The sequence below is a fragment of the Phoenix dactylifera genome, chromosome 1 (genome assembly GCF_051530095.1).
Source record: "Phoenix dactylifera cultivar Ajwa chromosome 1, Ajwa_hap1_PhDact_Kaust_v1.1, whole genome shotgun sequence".
Taxonomy (NCBI): Eukaryota; Viridiplantae; Streptophyta; class Magnoliopsida; order Arecales; family Arecaceae; genus Phoenix; species Phoenix dactylifera.
The window spans coordinates 6,275,083-6,292,746 of NC_143190.1; the positions used below are offsets into that span (position 1 = coordinate 6,275,083).

The following is a 17,664-nucleotide window of genomic DNA, read 5'->3' on the forward strand; positions in this document are numbered from 1 at the left end:
ATTGGAGCCGAAGTCGTTTACCTTGGTTTATATTCGAGGACTGAAAGTCGGTCAGGTCCGAGGTCGAGGTGTCCAGTATTTTCCTCACCAGATGCTATCATAATTGTCACAACAGTAAAGGCTGACACCCTCTTCTCCTTAAGCAACTTTTAAGCAAAGCATGGTTAGATAGATGTTTTTTTTCAATCCTATGCTAATGTTAATTTAATTTAATGTGTCTATGCATCATTTACACACCTAAGAAACTTGTTGGTAGAACTTTCACTAACAACAACTTAGATTATTGTACTATATCTTTGGTGGTTTGTGCGTGGCAATGACACGTCTCTTATTAAGCCCATACATCAAGCTTACACGACTAGCTAATTAAAAAAGAAAGAAAGAAAGAAACGACAAGGCAAGGCCTTATTCAAGCTTCCAAATGCCTCTGAAGTCATTGCTTACATAATGTCTTCATTGCCTCCAAAGTCCAAAGCTAGAGATAACGAAGCAAAACTTTGAATAACAAGTTAATGACCTGGGGCCATTCTAAATTAACTTCAAACTGGTCTTCCAACGAATAGTATATCCTTGTAAGAAAGAAGGATCAAATTCTTTGAGCTCGAACAAACTTTAAAGGAGCAGCCAACTAGTTAATTACTTGGTTTTGTGGGTGCTTGGCGCTCATGGAAGGTTAGCTGAAAGATTAATACGGAATAAATTTTTAGGTGAAGCTACCAGATGCTAGCTCGTGGAATTGCGTAATGCATACGACTAAGCAAAGAGCATGCAGTATCAGATGGTTGATCAAAATTTAAGATTGCTTGTAATCATATTAATTCTTCCAAATCATCTTTTTTTAGAGTGTAGATGGAGGAAGTAAGTCACTTCCAAACAATTATTTGTTGCAACCAAGGGGCTCCCGAACGTTTGATAAGTTTCCATGCCCACTTTGCTAAAAAGGCAAGATTCATTTGCCTGATGCTTCTAATGCCCAAACTATCTTCTTCTTCTTCTTCTAACTGAAGCGGATATATCATACATATCGGGTACAAATACGCTCACAAAAATCAAAAGATAACAAGTCTCAAAGTACACTGAGTAATTCATCCTCCCCTAGCCGCAGGGTCTCTTCCGAATGGTTAGCCACATATGAAGCTACCCAATTTGCTGCCCCGTTGGCCCTCGATACACATGCTTTGCCTGCAAGGCCATCTCACTATTAATCATAGTCTGGATATTTTTGAGCAGCCGGTGGTACTTGCCCACCCCTTCTTCTTCTTTGGAATGATAAACACTGTCCCAGTTAACTAAGCTATGAAGTTCACCAGCGCTATCCTTTCTTTTCACTTGAACTTTAGTTCGACTCTTAGCTTATAAACGGAAGGCCTAGGTTTGAGTTCTAAGAAGTGTTTCCTGTGGCTGCCAGTTGTTTGATACATCGGTCTCCGGAGCAGAGTTGCGTGAAGCCTGGGCAGGCCTTCGTCATGCACGGATTGTGCTGCGGGCCAGCTCGATTATGTTAGAGGGTGACTCGGCCACTGTCATCGGGTGGATTCAAATTTCAAAGGGGGTTGAGGGGTGGGGGCACAGACCACCCCTTGATCCGCAATATTGTGGTGATGATGAGAGATGGGATGGCCATCCAGGCCAAGCATGTATTCAGGGAGGCCAACGGGGCAGCCGATTGGGTAGCTGCCTACGTGGCCCACCATTCGGGGTATGCTCTTTGGTCGGGGGAGGGGGAGTTGCCATTGGCACTCCGTGAGTTACTGTATTTTGATCTTATTGGATGTATTCACACACGTACTGTATGAAGCACCTGTTTTAAGCAAAAAAGAAGTGTTTCCTGCGATCTTTCCCGGGTAATGTAGTACTCCCGTGTTGTACTTCCTCCTATTTTCAGAAAGAATATGCTTTCATGTTTACGCACAGAAGTGGTCATAGGGAAATATATATATATATATAGAAATTGCAGCTCTCATATAAAAAAAGGGATGTGAAAGAATTAAACTTAGAAAAACGGTTCTGGAAGTATCCCCTGATCTTAATCTTTCATTGTAATTGATTGGAAGGAGACTCATTGTGAAGCAATCTTTATGTGACCCGGCCCTCACTCCGACAAGTCTCCATGCTCTAACACCGAAGGTTACCGTCCAATCCCTCTAATTTTTTAAATAAAAATAGCAAAACAACAAATTACATATAAAAAAAAGGGGTATTAAAGAATTAAACATAGAAAAACCGTTACGTAAGCTCTAATTCATTTACTGATAAATTTTCATCCTCTAACTGTAACAACTCAAAACTTCATCCGAAAAAAGCTACCCGAAAGATATTATTTGAATTTCTTGATCCTATATAAGTATTCAAGATTTACCCACCAATTAACCGATGCGAAACTAAACACACACACGTACGAATCCTCGCATATTCCTCTCATTTAAGTCCTGACGTCCTTGTCAGGCTAAGAATTCAAATCATTCAAATATATTCAAATTTAATCACAAACATCATGATCGGTCCGTGGTCGTCCTCAATAGATTCGTGTTGCAGTATTCCTTAATCCACATAAGTTATAATTCGGGTCTGCTCTAATACTGTTTGTAATAATCCAGAATCTCACCAAAAAAAAAAAGTTAGCTGGAAGATATTATTTGAATTACTTGATCCTATATAAATGTTCAAGATCTATCTGAAAAATAACTGATATGTAACTAAACACACGCTCACACATGTCTTCACCCTAACACTAAAGATTACCTTTCAATTCCTCTAATTTTTTAAATAAAAATATCAAAACCCAGATCCCATGTAAAAAAAAGGGAGATGTGAATGAGTTAAATTAGAAAAACAGTTCTGTTACAAAGAAATATCCCCTGATTTTTTTTTTTTTTTATAATTGTTTGGAGGGAGACGCATGGTGATGCCATTTTTATGCAATCCAGCCCTCACTCATTTAGTGATAGGTCTCCATGCCCTGACGCCAAAGGCTACCATCCGATCCCTCTATTTTTTAAAAAAAATAAAATTAGCAAAACTATTCAAATCTTTCTCTCTATCTTCATCCATCCATGCATCCATGTTTGGTAGGCTGCTTCTATTTGTCAAACCGCTTTAGAAAAAATAGTTTGTAGATATTTTAAGGATAAACTATTCCATTTCTTTGATATAAAAATTAGCAGTTTTATTTTGATGCTGCGGGCTTTAGAAAATAATAACAGATAATCAGACCAAATCTCCATGTTGCTAGGCTTCCCCTAACTTAGGGGTGGCAATCGGGTCGGATCATAAACAGGTCGGGTCACATACAGATCGAGTCAAAAAATCATAAACATGAACCCGTCCTATTTATTAAATATGTCAGAAATTACAATCTGAACCTGTCATTTTTAATAAACAGGTAACCCACCGACTCGTTTAACCTGTTTAATTAAAAGGTAGTTTGTTTATCCAACCCGACCCGACCTATTTAACCTGTTTACCTAATCTGACCCGTTTAACCTGTTTAGACTTGTTTAACCTGACCAACCAAATCTTTTTAACCTGCCCAACTCGATCTGTATAGACCTGTTTAGACCCATTTAACATGTTTAACCCGTTAACCTGTTTAGACTTGTTTAATCTGCCCAACAGTTAAACGGGTTCAATGGTTTAAATGGGTCAGACATCTAAAACTCGTATCCGATCCAATTAATAAACAAGTTAAATGGATCGATCTGTTTACGATCCGAATTTATTTAGGCCAAACCCAAATCTGTTTATGGCGAGTTGAACACGAGTTGGATTGGCGGGTCGGATCATATTTTGCCACTCCTATCCTAACTATATATTTCACCATGCTGTCCAGTTCAAGTACTGCAAGTAAATCAACTTGCTGACATACTATGGCTGGCCCTCCAAGAAATGTTATTCTCTTGTGCATCACACCATCGCAGCCCTCGCCAACCTAAGTCCAATTGTCTCCCTCCCAGAATAATTTCCACCGCTTGTTTTATCCGCCCCAAGTCGCAATACATGCTGTCCAAATGAAGAGAATCCGCCGAATCAAGGGTCCTTGATTGGTGACCTCATCCCCACCATGCCGCCAGGACTGCTAAAAGGCTGGTCTCCTCATGGCCGATGAAATAGGGAGACAGCTGTAAGCACTTGATATACTTTTTCTATTAAAATTTTTTATTATTAGAAGTTGGGAGCCCTTGCAAGACATCTAAAAATTAGCCACCTCTTTTTATGTCACTTACATGCCCATCATGCGATGAATAAAGTTGAGGATTAGATTGTTTCTTGCATGGTGTAGCATTTAGGTAGAGTTCCATGAGCTTTTTTTTCATTATTTTGTATTTTTATCGGATGCATCCAAATTAAGATATTACGACTCTTTTTTTTTTATAATAATTTATTTTTTAATTTTGTTGAATATATTAACAAAAGAGAGACAGCTTGAGAGATCTTTGAGATTGTGCATGCCTTTTTTGCTTGAGAGATCTTTGAGATTGTGCATGCCTCTTTTTTTTTTTAGAAAATAGGAGGAGAGAGAAAGAGGCAGAACTCCATCTGCATAGCAGCCCCCATTCGACTCTCCTTCCACTAAAAAATATTCGATACAGGTCGCAAGTTTTCGCGTGCCCTTTCCAATTTGCGAAAAATTCTACTGGGTTATCCATGCGTGAGTACGTTACCCAGCGCTGCTTCAGTACTGATAGAAGGAAAGCATATTCACACAAAGCCATTCGAACATGGGGCATGTGGTTTTCTGATTTAATCGACGTTTGCATATTTCGAATTTGGACAACTTAGATGGAGTCCAAGCCTTCTTATCATCGAGCCTTGGTGGCAATTGTGCATGCTTCTGTTCCTCCACTATTATATAGCTTTTTTTTCATTGATTTATGTTCTCGTGCGGGATTAGTGCGAGTAGTTAATAATAAAAAAAGAAAACAGCTTAGAGAGAGCAACGGATAAAGACAAACAGGTTAAGAAAAATAAAAACGCCACTGGGTTCAGAGCACCGTGGGAGCCAAAGTCGGAGCCACTTGAACGCTGCTGGCCTTCAAAAACAGCGACGCCTTCAAAACCCAATCGCCTTTTAAGCATGCCTTCTCCCCTCTCCATCATTTTCCAAGCCCCTTCTTCGCCCCGTCTTCCCTCTTTCTTCCTCCCCGTCTTTTCTCCCCCTCCTCCAAACCCTGTTCTGCGCCCTCGCTTCGTCTCGTTGAAGGCCATGGCGTCGGAGGACGGCAAGGACCATCGCCTCGCGAGGATCTCCTCTTCGATCCGCGTCATTCCCGACTTCCCCAAGCCTGGTAATCCCTCTTCCCCTGATTATGGGGCGTAAATTTCTAGGGTTTTGAGAACTGCTTTGGTTCCGGGGGTCTTGATTTGGTGTCAGGTTTGGATTGTGATTCGTTGCGTTGGGTTGGGTGCAGGGATCATGTTTCAGGACATCACGACGCTGCTTCTCGATCACAAGGCGTTCAGGGACACCATTGATATATTCGTGGAGAGATATAGAGAGAAAAACATCTCTATTGTCGCGGGTAGATCTCATCCACTGTTCTCTGAATTTGTTTGATGTTGGATTTTTAGGTTCTGTCATGATGTTTTTCTTTCTAAAGTAACTCTCTTACTTTAGGTAAGAACTGGTTTGGAAATCTACGTGTTCTACCAAGGGAATCTAAATAGAGAGAAAGAGTGGGTGTTTCTACGCTTTAACAACAAGCAGTCTCATTTAAAAAAAAGCAAATGTAATTCAGTTGTACAGTGTGAAAGTTACATTTTGGTCGTGATTACTTTGATGCATGAAGGTATGCAAGTTATTCTGAACCGATGTCTTACTAATATAGAAGCTTTTTTGAGTAACCATGCAATTCATCTGCATAAAAGATAACTTTGGGCGCTGAGCAGCTTATTGTTGTGATCTGAGCATCTGAGGTGAAGATGCTACGCTAATGGGGTAGGATTGCAATAAGAAGACTGAAGGTGCAAAGAATACAATGTGAGGAGAGGAACCTGAGTGGAACGAAAAAAAAAAACTACTGCAAAGCAACTAATCAGACACAGAAAACCCTTGTTTTAATCTGCAGGTGGTTGGCTTCACGGATCATGGCACATTCTGTCAAATTTGAGAAATTGTAGCTAACTATGCAAAATAATGATTCTCATCTGTTGCATATCATGGAGATGGTCCTTGCGACACATTGAGGTTACTAGAACCCTAAAACATCAATTCAATTTTGATCCCTAATGAAAACATTTGATTCAAGTTTATTTTACACAAAAGCAACTTCGAATGTGTTTACAGCATCTCAAATCCCTAGATTGGTCCTTTGTTTGGACTTTGAGCATTAGGAACATTTTTTTGCCCCTGTAATGGCTATTATTAGAAAATATTAAATTGGAAGCCTTATGTCCAAAATTAGCCTTTCAACAAACAACCACATTACATAAACTATTGAAATTTATTGAGCTATAGTTGTGAACAGGTAGCTTACTCATGATATCTGAAAATTTTGTGAACTTTATCATGCATCAGTCAATCATTGCTTGGAGCTTCTCGATGACAGTATTGAGGACTCTAGATATAGAGATCTAAACCTTAAAGAAAAATAGAGAATACAATATATGAAATAGTTTATATTTGTCTGCAACACCGGTACTGAGAATCATACCAATATAGTACAGTGTGCATCTCATAATGACATAGGCTCCCAACACTCTTCTCACTCCCACTCATGGTATTGCTAGAAACTAGCCGGTACGAGTTGGTGCTGAGCAATGTAGAGCAGTTCTGCTTGGTCAGACCACATGATCAGCCATTCCAATTTTGCACTGGTAGGGTATGGTATGCTCCCACACGAGCGGTTTGGGACAGTTCGGTAGACCATGGTCTCTAATACAAATAAGTAGTCCTCTTGGCTATAGAGGATGGTTTAGATTGCTTCATGTGGCTTGGTTATGGAGTTTGCTAGTTCTATCCTCAATTGAAGATTTTGCATGCCCTGATACTAACTTTGTATTGAAGCCACTTTTATGAATCACTTGTAACCCTGAATCAGGTTGTAAATGTATTCCTTTCTACCTCAAGCAACATGCATTTGAACAAAAGTCTCACCTATCTTCCCCTTATTTGGAGATAAACCGGAATCAATCAATATGCAGAATGCATTCAAACCCATCCTTTTCTATCTAAAATCATCACTTATCTAGTAGACCGATTATCCTAGCCATTGGGAACCCTAGAAGATTTACTAACTATGCTCTTGCCCTTGATTTTGAACTTCTATCCTCAGTTTGTGCACAAAAAGAACTGGACATCCAGCATGCAGAATGCACCTAATCTTAGTTATCCTTAAGTATATCCTTACACATACCTTGATTGTTAGGCAAGTGGATATCGAAATACATTTATACATAATGTATTGAAAATGTTGGACTAAGGGAAACTTTGTCACATTCCTCTGGCAAACATATGGATTCTTTTAATTTTCTATGGGTATCTACTGTAAACATCATATTCATCTTGTGAAAGCAATTCAAAATCTGCCAGAAAGGTATCTGATTAACTTGAGCAGGCCTGCTCTTCATGTTAGATTGGGTCTGCATGATCTATTGATCATTTTCAACGTTGAATATGTTACATTAGCAATTCAAAGGAGTCGATGGTATACCCAATTAGGGTATTGGAAGGATGCTTGCAGATTTGTCATACCCCTTTCAAACTATCTTTCATGTCATGCTACTAAATAAAATTGTGGTATATGATATTGAGCTGATGAGCTACACATTGCTTGTTCATGGTTGTTATGTTTGTTAGGGGTACAGAAGAGCTATTCCTTCTTTACTTGGTTAATTGGACCTTCTATGAACCCCTCACTTATTACTTGAATGTTTTACTGAATTTTCTTTTTCAATAACCATCAACTAATGTCAATTACTATCTCTATGAATCACCCAACATATTAAAGCTATTATGTGTTTATTTATTTAAGTGTCATGAAGGTGGGCAATAGTTCTGAGCACTAATTATTTCCCGAGCACAATATATTGTCCACAATTAGATTAAAACAGCTTTTAATTGCCTGAAATGCACCATTTGTGATTAGAGTTCGTTGTATCATAATAGACCATGCATATCAACTTTGTTATTTTGTATGACCTATGAGATTCAGTTATGTGCTAAGTGTGAGACCATTTTATTGTTTTTTGGTCATTTGGTTGATTAATTTTTTATTCTTTCTAGAACTGTGCCTTGTCAGTTTTAACTTTACAATGATATATTACAGATTTACTTACAACACTTTATACAATTATACAACCAGCCTTATCTCAGCTGGTTGGCCTTCCTCTCCCCATGTGAGAGGTCTAGGGTTCCATTCCTCTCCCCACCGTGTTTCTCAAAAAAGAGATTGAATTTTCTCCCAAATATATTTATAAGTATCCAATTGGAATTGTTAATATGTTCTGTATAACATCACTTGGAAGATTTTTTTTTTAAGCAATAGAAATTTTTTTTCTTTTAATGTTCCAAGGAAATTTATAAATCCTAAGCAAATAGACTTGTAAGTTTTGTTTTTCCCCAGTGATGTGGTATGTGTTCTCTTTCCCCATTTTATCCCTTTTTAATCAAACTTTATTAGATGATTTAAATTTTGGAGGTAAATTAGTTTTGAATTTGGAAAACGTTCAATTTCCATGTTGAAAGTGGGACCATGTGGGACTATGTTTGAAGATGGAATATCAATCTCCGTTCAATTCTTTGATTGAAACTGTTTATCATGAACCTTAACACTGTTATACTTCTAGTAAGAATATGTTTGTGTATTTTCCTAATTGTGAATTTTGTGGTACATAAAGGTATTGAAGCAAGAGGCTTTATATTCGGTCCCCCCATTGCCTTAGCTATTGGAGCAAAGTTTGTCCCTATGAGAAAGCCAAAGAAGTTGCCTGGTATCATTTCTTTTACCATTCTTTTCTTTGTTCCTGTTTTACCAAGTCTTTTTGTTTCTATCTGACAATGGTAACTGATGCTATACTTAGTAACTAATGATCTTTGATGACTATTAGGTGAAGTCATTTCGGAAGAATATGCTCTAGAATATGGCACGGACAAAATGGAGATGCATGTAGGAGCTGTCCAGCCAGGAGATCGGGCACTTGTCATTGATGATCTTATTGCAACAGGAGGGACCTTATGTGCTGCAGTCAGACTTATTGGTGAATTGCTAGTGCTTGGTTTTAAATTTGTGAATATTTTGAATACTATAGCCAAAAGGTCACTATTAAGGTCGCTATAGATTCTTCCCCCAATTTCATTAGTTATTTTTGTTCTGTGTGAAGGTGTGAAGGCATGCTAAATAGTAGAACAATGACAAAAGTGTTATGATTGTCATTGAATTTTGAACATGTATGGATGTTCTGTAGCCTGTTTTGCCTATCTCTGCAATTTCTATTGCTTGTTGATGCCATCCCATTTTTATTCTGAGTCAATCATTTTGCTTCCGGGATGAGTATTAAAAGTTTTTGCTTTCAGAATGTAAGGTCAGTGATTGTGCTTGGTTTCCTTTCTCTCTCTCTCTCTCTCTCCCCCTCCCTCCCTCTCTCTCTGTGGGTGTGTGTGTGACTGACTGAATAGTCCATATTTGATGGTCGGTGGACCATAGATAGTTTAACCATTGTGGTTGTGTTTCCGGGGGTGGAAAAGTTCTTTCTTAGAATTGGTTAAAACTAATAGTCAAATATAAATAAATATGTTTTCCTTGATGTAACGGAATTCTATATCTTGGATGTTTGATCTTTATTCACAACAAATTGTATATGTAACTGGGAGTTCTGATCCCTATAGATATCAGCTACTATTTATGTCCTGGTGTTGCTGCACATTGTGCTACTGCCATGTTAGTTTTTAATGTTTGAGGTACCCCTCGAACTTCCATTGAAACCTTATTGCTTTGATAGAGAAATTAGAAAAGAATGAGGATTGCTGAATTTATGAATTTAGCAATTAGCACAAGAAAGTTTTTAGATGTGTTTGCCTATTGCAAAGTTTGCATGGTATAAGGTTTACATATTTTGGTCATCTGGTCTAAATTTCTGAGTTTAGAAATTTGGACCACTGCTACTTGGATGTACTTCCATGTTTTTCTGATTCTGTGGTATTTAATTCTGGTATTAAATTTTCCGAATGTGCTATATTAGTCAATTTATGGTGCATGCCATACTTTATTTTGAGGCATTACTGGGAGGTCGTGGGGCATAAAAGAGTGGATTGCTTATAAAAGGGATGCAAACACTTGGTGGAACATGTAAACCTGAATGCATGTCTTATTTCTTCCATGTGTATCAGTTTTTGGTTTCTTAATAAGGTTGATGTACACTCTATACGAATCCTAGTTACCATTGTCAATCTTACTACTATTTTATTCTTTTTCTGCAGAACGAGCTGGAGCAGAGGTGGTTGAATGTGCTTGTGTTATTGAGTTGCCAGAGCTAAAGGTGGAATAACTACTCTTATCTTACAAAAATGCATTACTATTCTCATGTCAGCTGCACGGCTGAAATTATAGTGATAAAATTTGAAATTGGAAATTTTTGAAGGACAAAACTTCAAAAGATGTAGTTCTTTTTTTTTCTTTTTATTGATTTGGATTGGCTAATCCCCACATTCCACCCTATACCCATCCCACCCCTCGAGGACCAAACGCAGCTGGATTTTAACCCCCATCCCCTGGCTCAAGTGGCAAAAAGTGATACTATCCTTGCAAGTGCAAGGTGGTAAAAAGTTTCAGTATATTCAGAAGAATCTAAATTGATAGGTAGAGTTGCAATAATTCATGAATGTGGGCAAATGGTTGTCAAAAGTTTCCAAGAAAATTCACTGCATGTGTTTTCCTTTTTATCAAGTTGGGGTCATCTTTAGGGGAAAACAACTTTCATCAATTTTTTTACAATGAATAGAGAATTTTCAAGAGGCCTCTTATGTCTTAATTATATTTCACGACTTGAGCTTGGAAATTGTTGTCCAGAAAATGTGTCTTTATTTTTGGTTTATATGGTATGTATGCAATTTAATTAAATAAATGTAGTTGACCAGAAAATGTTTGTTGATATGACATATGATATGAAAACAACAGTAGTATTTTTAACTAAAGTTTGTCACTATTTTGCTATGAACATAGGGATATCTGGATAATGGAACATAGCGATCACGGTTGAAACCATAAAGCACTATTTATTGTCTTAAAGATTGACTATTAGCTATAACATTGCATCTTTCGTCTCATCATCATAGAATTGTAATTGTTTTGCTCGCTTATCGAAGTTAAGAGTTAAGATCTTGCTTGTTTGGTTTTATCCTCTATGGTCATGGATCTTACATAAATTTGTGTCAGAATTTTTAGGCAACCAATATAAGAAAGGCAAGAACACATCCATGATATTGCTTCTATATTTCACTTTAGGGTTTTTTGCATATTCACACCAATATTTTGCCAATATTGTGTTGAAACTTCTCCTTATCCCTATTTGCAAATCAACAATAGTTATACATATTTGCAATATGCCCCTTCTATTAGCCTATTGTCTCCCCTATGAACTACAATCTCTGGTTAACCATGAGTGGTAGTTGACCATTTTGTCCCTGGTCAGCTTCAGCTATGTTCTAGATCAAGGTTCGCTGTTTCGGTATCAGACCCCGTACCGGTGCCATGCTAGCACTATATCGGTATAGTATGGTATAAGATCTTTTTGGCATACCGACGGTCAATACGCCTCTTGTACCGGGTACTGATATCGAAACAGTATGCTTTGTATCGCCTGGTTCGGACTAGTACGACGAACCATGTTCTAGATCATATGAAAGTAAAAGAGAAATGGGCAACCATGATAATTGAGAAAAGAGAGTGGTAGATTGATTTATAGTATGACGGAAATATTAACCAGCAACCATGGCCTCCACCTCCTGTTCATATTTGGTTCCATCTCTTCTTTCTCCACCCAACACCCTCCTAAAGCTCACCACTATTTTCCCTACAAACCAAAACCTCTTCCCTTTATCATCACGTCCTCCCCTGGAAAACCCCCTCCACCAAGACCGAGCCCTCAAGCCACCTCCTTTTCAACCTTTCTGCCATGCTCGATGAACCACCCCTCAACCTCATCGCTGACATATTCCTTGACCGGACCATCCATGTCACCTGCTTCCTTGGCGTGTTGCATGTCCTCCAAACCTCCGGCCCTTCACCATGTCCATTTATAACTATATTTGTAGCTAGCTACCCCATGTTGCTTTAGATGCCGACAAGTTCCTCTTCTTGGACCTCCTCAGTGTAGCCGTCCACATGTCCTAGCTCTCCTACAATATGCTCTCTGTCATGTCTCCTGACCACCACAACTCCGTTTTTTGTCCATGGGCAAGTTGTCTGCTGCTGCTTCGATGCCACCCTCTCAAACACCATCGACATTCTCAAGAAGCCCTTCCTCGTCCCAAATGAATTGGCTTTTCCGTCTTTGTGGCATGCCCCCTTTTTGCTGCCTCCCCAAAGCCTCTTGCCAAATGTTATATAAAGGATGGAGGAGCCCCAACTCGATGACCGGGTTCTGGGCATGGCTAGACCACCACCCACCAGGGTTGATGGTGTATGTGTCGTTTGAGTTGCAGAACCAACTGCCAAGCAGTGATGCTCATAGTGGTGCTGGAGGGGCAAGGGCGATCGTTCTTTTAGTTTTTGCCAATGATAGACTAGATGCTAGAGGAAGTTGGAGATGGGGTGGGAAAGCTGTGAGAGGGTGGTAGATCAAGCTCTTGGTGTAGCAGCGACAAGGGCGTTCATGAGCCACCATGGGTGGAACTTGGCATCATAAGGCATGCAGCATGGGTTATCAGTGGTGGGTTGGTCGTTGGAAAGCAATGTGGAGCTGATGGTGGAGGAGCTCAAGGTGTGCGTGGCAATGGGGAGTGCTATTGAGGTGGTGCTGGTGAAGGTGATGGGGAAGGGTAGAGGGGGAGGAAGATATAGGCGAAGGCGAAGGAAATGGAGACAAAGTTGGAGGTGATGGTGTGAGAGGGTCGAAGAAGAGAGTCTTGAATGGCTTGAATATGGAGCAAAATATGCCATGGCATTGAGGAAAATGGAATGTCTGGGATGAGGAAATGGAGCGAGAAGAAAGAAAGAGAAGGGTAGGGTAAACTTAATTTTATCCCATAAATTACAATGGTCCCATCCTTAAACAAATGCCCACTTGTAATCTGTTAAACTTAATTCAAGTTGGTCACTGCAAAATAAATATAAATTATCTAGGTCGATTTGTAAATAGTGATAAGGAGAGGCTTTATATACAATATTGATAAAATATTAGGTATGAAATGCAAAAAAAATTCTTAGCTTTATTTATGTTCTTCGGTAACTAGAAATGATTAGATCCATTAGTGGGTTGGGTACTTGAGTCGGGCCTAGGCTTGAAGAAGCATGACATTGAAAGCTCATGCCTATGCATGACCCAACACGGACTAGGCCAAGGGGTATCTGGTAGGGGTGTACAAAAACCGACTGAACTGTGAACTAGAGCTGATCACGAGCCGGGCCTTGGGCCTAAACTCTATTCATTTTTAATCGAGTTTTGGATCGGGCCATTGTAAAATTTGATATTTTCTGTGCCCAAGCCTAGCCCATGATCAGCTTTACCGTGAATCTGACCCGAACCAGTCTCTTTGGTTTTGTTTATACCTGTTTTTTAGAATCCGCTTTGGTGTTGATTTGAGAAAGGCTCAAACCAGAAAAGTTCAATTTTTGGTTTGAGTTTTTAGAAAACCAATTCAAACCGAACTAACCCAACCCGATATATATATAGTATATATTTTTTATTTTTTAATTTTTTTTTATTATTGTCTTTTATATATAAAATAGAATTTTTATATTTAGACTTAGCTCAGTCCATTGAACATCAATCCTATAAAATGGAATTTTTGTGTTAGACTTAGTTTAACCCATTTATCCCAACTAATTGAACATCAACCCGATAAGACGAACTGAACTGAATCAAATTGCTTGGGTCAGTTTCAAATGATTTTTGTAGATGATTGGTTTGATTTCGATTTTAGAAAACTAATTTAAATTGGTTTGGTTTTAGATATATTTACAAATCGATCCGATCTGTCCCGACTCGTGCACACTTCTAGTCAAGGTTCAACGTCTCGATACCGGACCCTGTACCGGTGCCACACTAGCACAGTGTCGGTATGGTAGGATACGTAATTTTTTGGGTATACTGGATATCGGTACTAAATCGGTACAGTACGGTACGCTCTGTACGATCCGATTTGGACTGGTACGACATACCATGCCTCTAGTATTAAGCCTGAGCTTGTCCTGACCTAATATACCCTTTCAGGCTAGAACAGACTCAAGCTTTGGAGTTTATACATTTTCTTATTAAACTTGCAAGCAAGGCCTGAACCGAAAATTATTTGGGCATGTCTCTAGGCTTGAGCCTGGTGCCCTAAAGTCTAAGCCTGAGCTTATATTTCTTTGGCTATTTGTGCTGGCTCCACCCAGTGATAGCCCTAGAAATGATAAATACTATATTAACTTTTTGAAAAAAATGTGTTGACAAAAATTCTGTATCATCCCATTAAAGAAATGGCTGGGCATTTGGGCCGTTTCTTTTGTTCTCTTTATTTTTTGGTTGGACGTTTCTTTTGCACTCCACATCTTATGTTGTTGATAAATAATTGTTCAACTCTTATACCCCTATCTCATACAAATCCAATCGATTGGATTTCAAGTTGGACTCGGTCAGGTGAAATGATATGATAGCGGTCTAACACTAATGATTTAAAATGTGATCTACTGCTTCTAAACTGCTTGCAAACTAATGTTCGTGAAATTTTGGAGACCCTTAACCTATACATCATGTGGTAAAAAAATAGTTATCATATAATTTTATTTAAAATTTGCCTATTTTTGGCTATTGTATGTATAGGCTAGAAGTCTCCAAATTATATGATTTTTGGTCTATAAGCAATTTAGAGTAGTTAATGACATTCAATAGCTTGGATCGTAGGTGTTGGATCCCCATCTTTCGATTTCACCTGACTAGATCTGACTTGTAATATGGTCAATTGGATCTTAGTTCACCTTCGATGTGCGCGCGCGCGCGCGCAGAGAGAGAGAGAGAGAGAGAGAGAGAGAGAGAATATATTCGAACGAACTTCATCTTCACCAATGGCCAAAATGTACAAGTGACTATGCAAGATTGGCTTTATTTGCATCATTTTTTGGATGCATTTAATATTTAGTTTGTGGATAGCCAACTTTTCAAAAAAATAAAATAAAATTTAAGTAACTTATGCATGCTAACAATTGCAGATGCTGGCACAATTCTAAGTTTATTTTACCTGGACAGACTTCAATGGCATTGGCAAGAGTACTAAATCATGGGAGTAGTAAATACACATCCTTTGTCATAGAATGATCCTCACCTAACCTGTAGACATCCTTTATATAAATTTATCTATATCTTAGCTTTGCATCTGGTGGCTCCTAGTTATCCATCCCTTGTATCACATTTGCATGGTCTTTGGTTCAAGGAAATTGATCTCTCTTGTTCTCCCCTGCTTCCAGGATTTGATACATTTTTAAAAATATGACTTCGTGTGCAGTTGATAGTTGTGTTACCGCTTAGTACAAACTGAATATGGAGTATGTTAAAATGAATTAAGTTTCTCTACCACGAGTTGATTCCAGTAGCCTCTTGATCATTGGGAAATTTAAGTTGGAGATGAAGATGACAATATTGATTAATGTTAATAATTGCTATACTGTTGCTTTCTATGTGCTGCCACTGAAAGATGGAGCTGAGTATTATGAATTATGGCTCTGATTGGATTTGGGGAATTTAAATGAGATGGAATGAAATGAGAAATGGGAGTTTACTGTACATGGATTGAGGGAAAAAAATCCACCAGACTTATTTCGGCTTCCAATTTTGTTTTTAGATGTGGTCTTATGCGTGTTTGTTCTTGTTTATCTACTCCTTTCTACACTTTCTGTGCTCTAAAAACCAAGGTCCTTGCTTATTGTCTTTTGTTTTTAAGACATAGCAAACATGACCTTTTTTAGCACTTGAGAAGATAATTCTGAGTTTTCATCCTTGCAATTAACAGGTATTAGCAAAAAGTATGCCTTAATTTTGGTATTTTAACATGTAAAATAGTGAAACGTCTGCCCCTGCCCCCACCCCCAAAAACGAGAAAATAAAGAGAGCAGAGAAAAGGAAAATACTGGGTGTAATTGACCTTTATTGTTCAGTGTTGTTTCCAAGGTGTCTAAGTTTGGAAATTCTTTGTTTCTATTTTTAGAAGAATTATCAATTTTTGGATGTTTGTACTCTATCTCAACATACAGTCCTGTTATTTAATAATGTAGGGCCTGTTTGTCATTGTCGTGTATCGTCTCTGTGTCTTTGTTTCTTAACGGACTAATGGAATGCCACAGGGATATTGATGTTGAAAATAGCTGCTATTCCTTGCTTTTACCTTCACTCTTTTTTTGAAAGCAATAGATCCTTGCTTCCAAAAGCCCGAAAAATTTTACAATTTTTGTGCATTCGTATATTTCCTTTTTTTTCCTGGTGTACACCATGTGTCACACCATATGACTTGTTTGCCCATCAGCTAGAGGTCTATTCTACAGTATATTGTATTCTTCTTAGTCAGCTAGAGGTCTATTGTAAATATATTGTATTCTTCTTAGGATAATCATTCATATTGTAAGATATCATGCTAATCTTCCATTATGCATTTCCTGTTTCCAGTACTTGTAAACTAATGAATTTTGCTGGTTCAGGGCCGAGAAAGACTAGGTGACAGACCAGTGTTTGTACTTGTGAAGGGCTAAAACCAGTCTGGTACATGCTTATTTATTTCAAGGTTCTTCATTTTGCTTCCTCGGATAATATATGCTACAACTTTTGCTGGATCACCTGAGCTAAATAATCTGAAATGTCATTATTGACATTTTTCAGAAGGGCTTGGTAATACTAGTTGCTTCTTTAATTTGACCAGAGCGTTCTATGGCTTTTGTAAGTTGTCTGAAGTATGGTATCTTTTTTCTTCTTTTTTTTTTTTGTTAAGGAAGTATTGTACCGTTTACAATCATGAACTAAAAATTTTATTGGATATCTCCAAACGAAATAGAAATTTCTGCTGGTAGCTGAAGTCTGGTATTTGCATATTTGTATGCCTGGTTTGGCCAAAAACTAGTTCAAGTGATGTTTGATGAGAGGATCCTTTTCCTTTTCTTTTTTTTTTTTGGTGGCTTTTGTAAGATGCAAGCTTCTTGGTTAGTAATGTGTCTCATGTCGGCGCGCGGCAGATGGGAATATGTATTACTTTAGATATTCTGTTAATTGTAGTACTCTTCAGCATCGTTGCGAAACCTAATTCTACCAGTCCTCCCATCTCCATTGTTTAGAAGCCTCTGGGAACCCTTGTATGCGCGGAACTGATGGATATGGCATCCCACATGTTTGAGATCATGGCATCTTTGTATGTGTGATATGAAAAATCTCTGATGCTTTGTGCTCCTGGAAATAGATGGGGTTTGGCAGCACGTCGTTTGCTGCTGACTAGCTGTGATGCGTGGGGCTCATATGGTGGGTTTTTTTTTTTTTATTATTATTATTATT

At 38.4% G+C, this 17,664-nt stretch overlaps 1 protein-coding gene across 1 annotated transcript; it reads left to right on the forward strand.

The window, feature by feature from the left end:
* Positions 1-4,977: 4,977 nt before the first annotated feature.
* On the forward strand, positions 4,978-17,194 carry LOC103709135 (adenine phosphoribosyltransferase 1-like). Its single transcript, XM_008794343.5, has 6 exons — positions 4,978-5,285; positions 5,409-5,519; positions 8,836-8,928; positions 9,046-9,195; positions 10,415-10,473; positions 16,824-17,194. The coding sequence occupies exons 1-6, from the start codon at positions 5,075-5,077 to the stop codon at positions 16,872-16,874; spliced, it is 675 nt and encodes a 224-aa protein (XP_008792565.2). The 5' UTR covers positions 4,978-5,074; the 3' UTR covers positions 16,875-17,194.
* Positions 17,195-17,664: the final 470 nt, after the last annotated feature.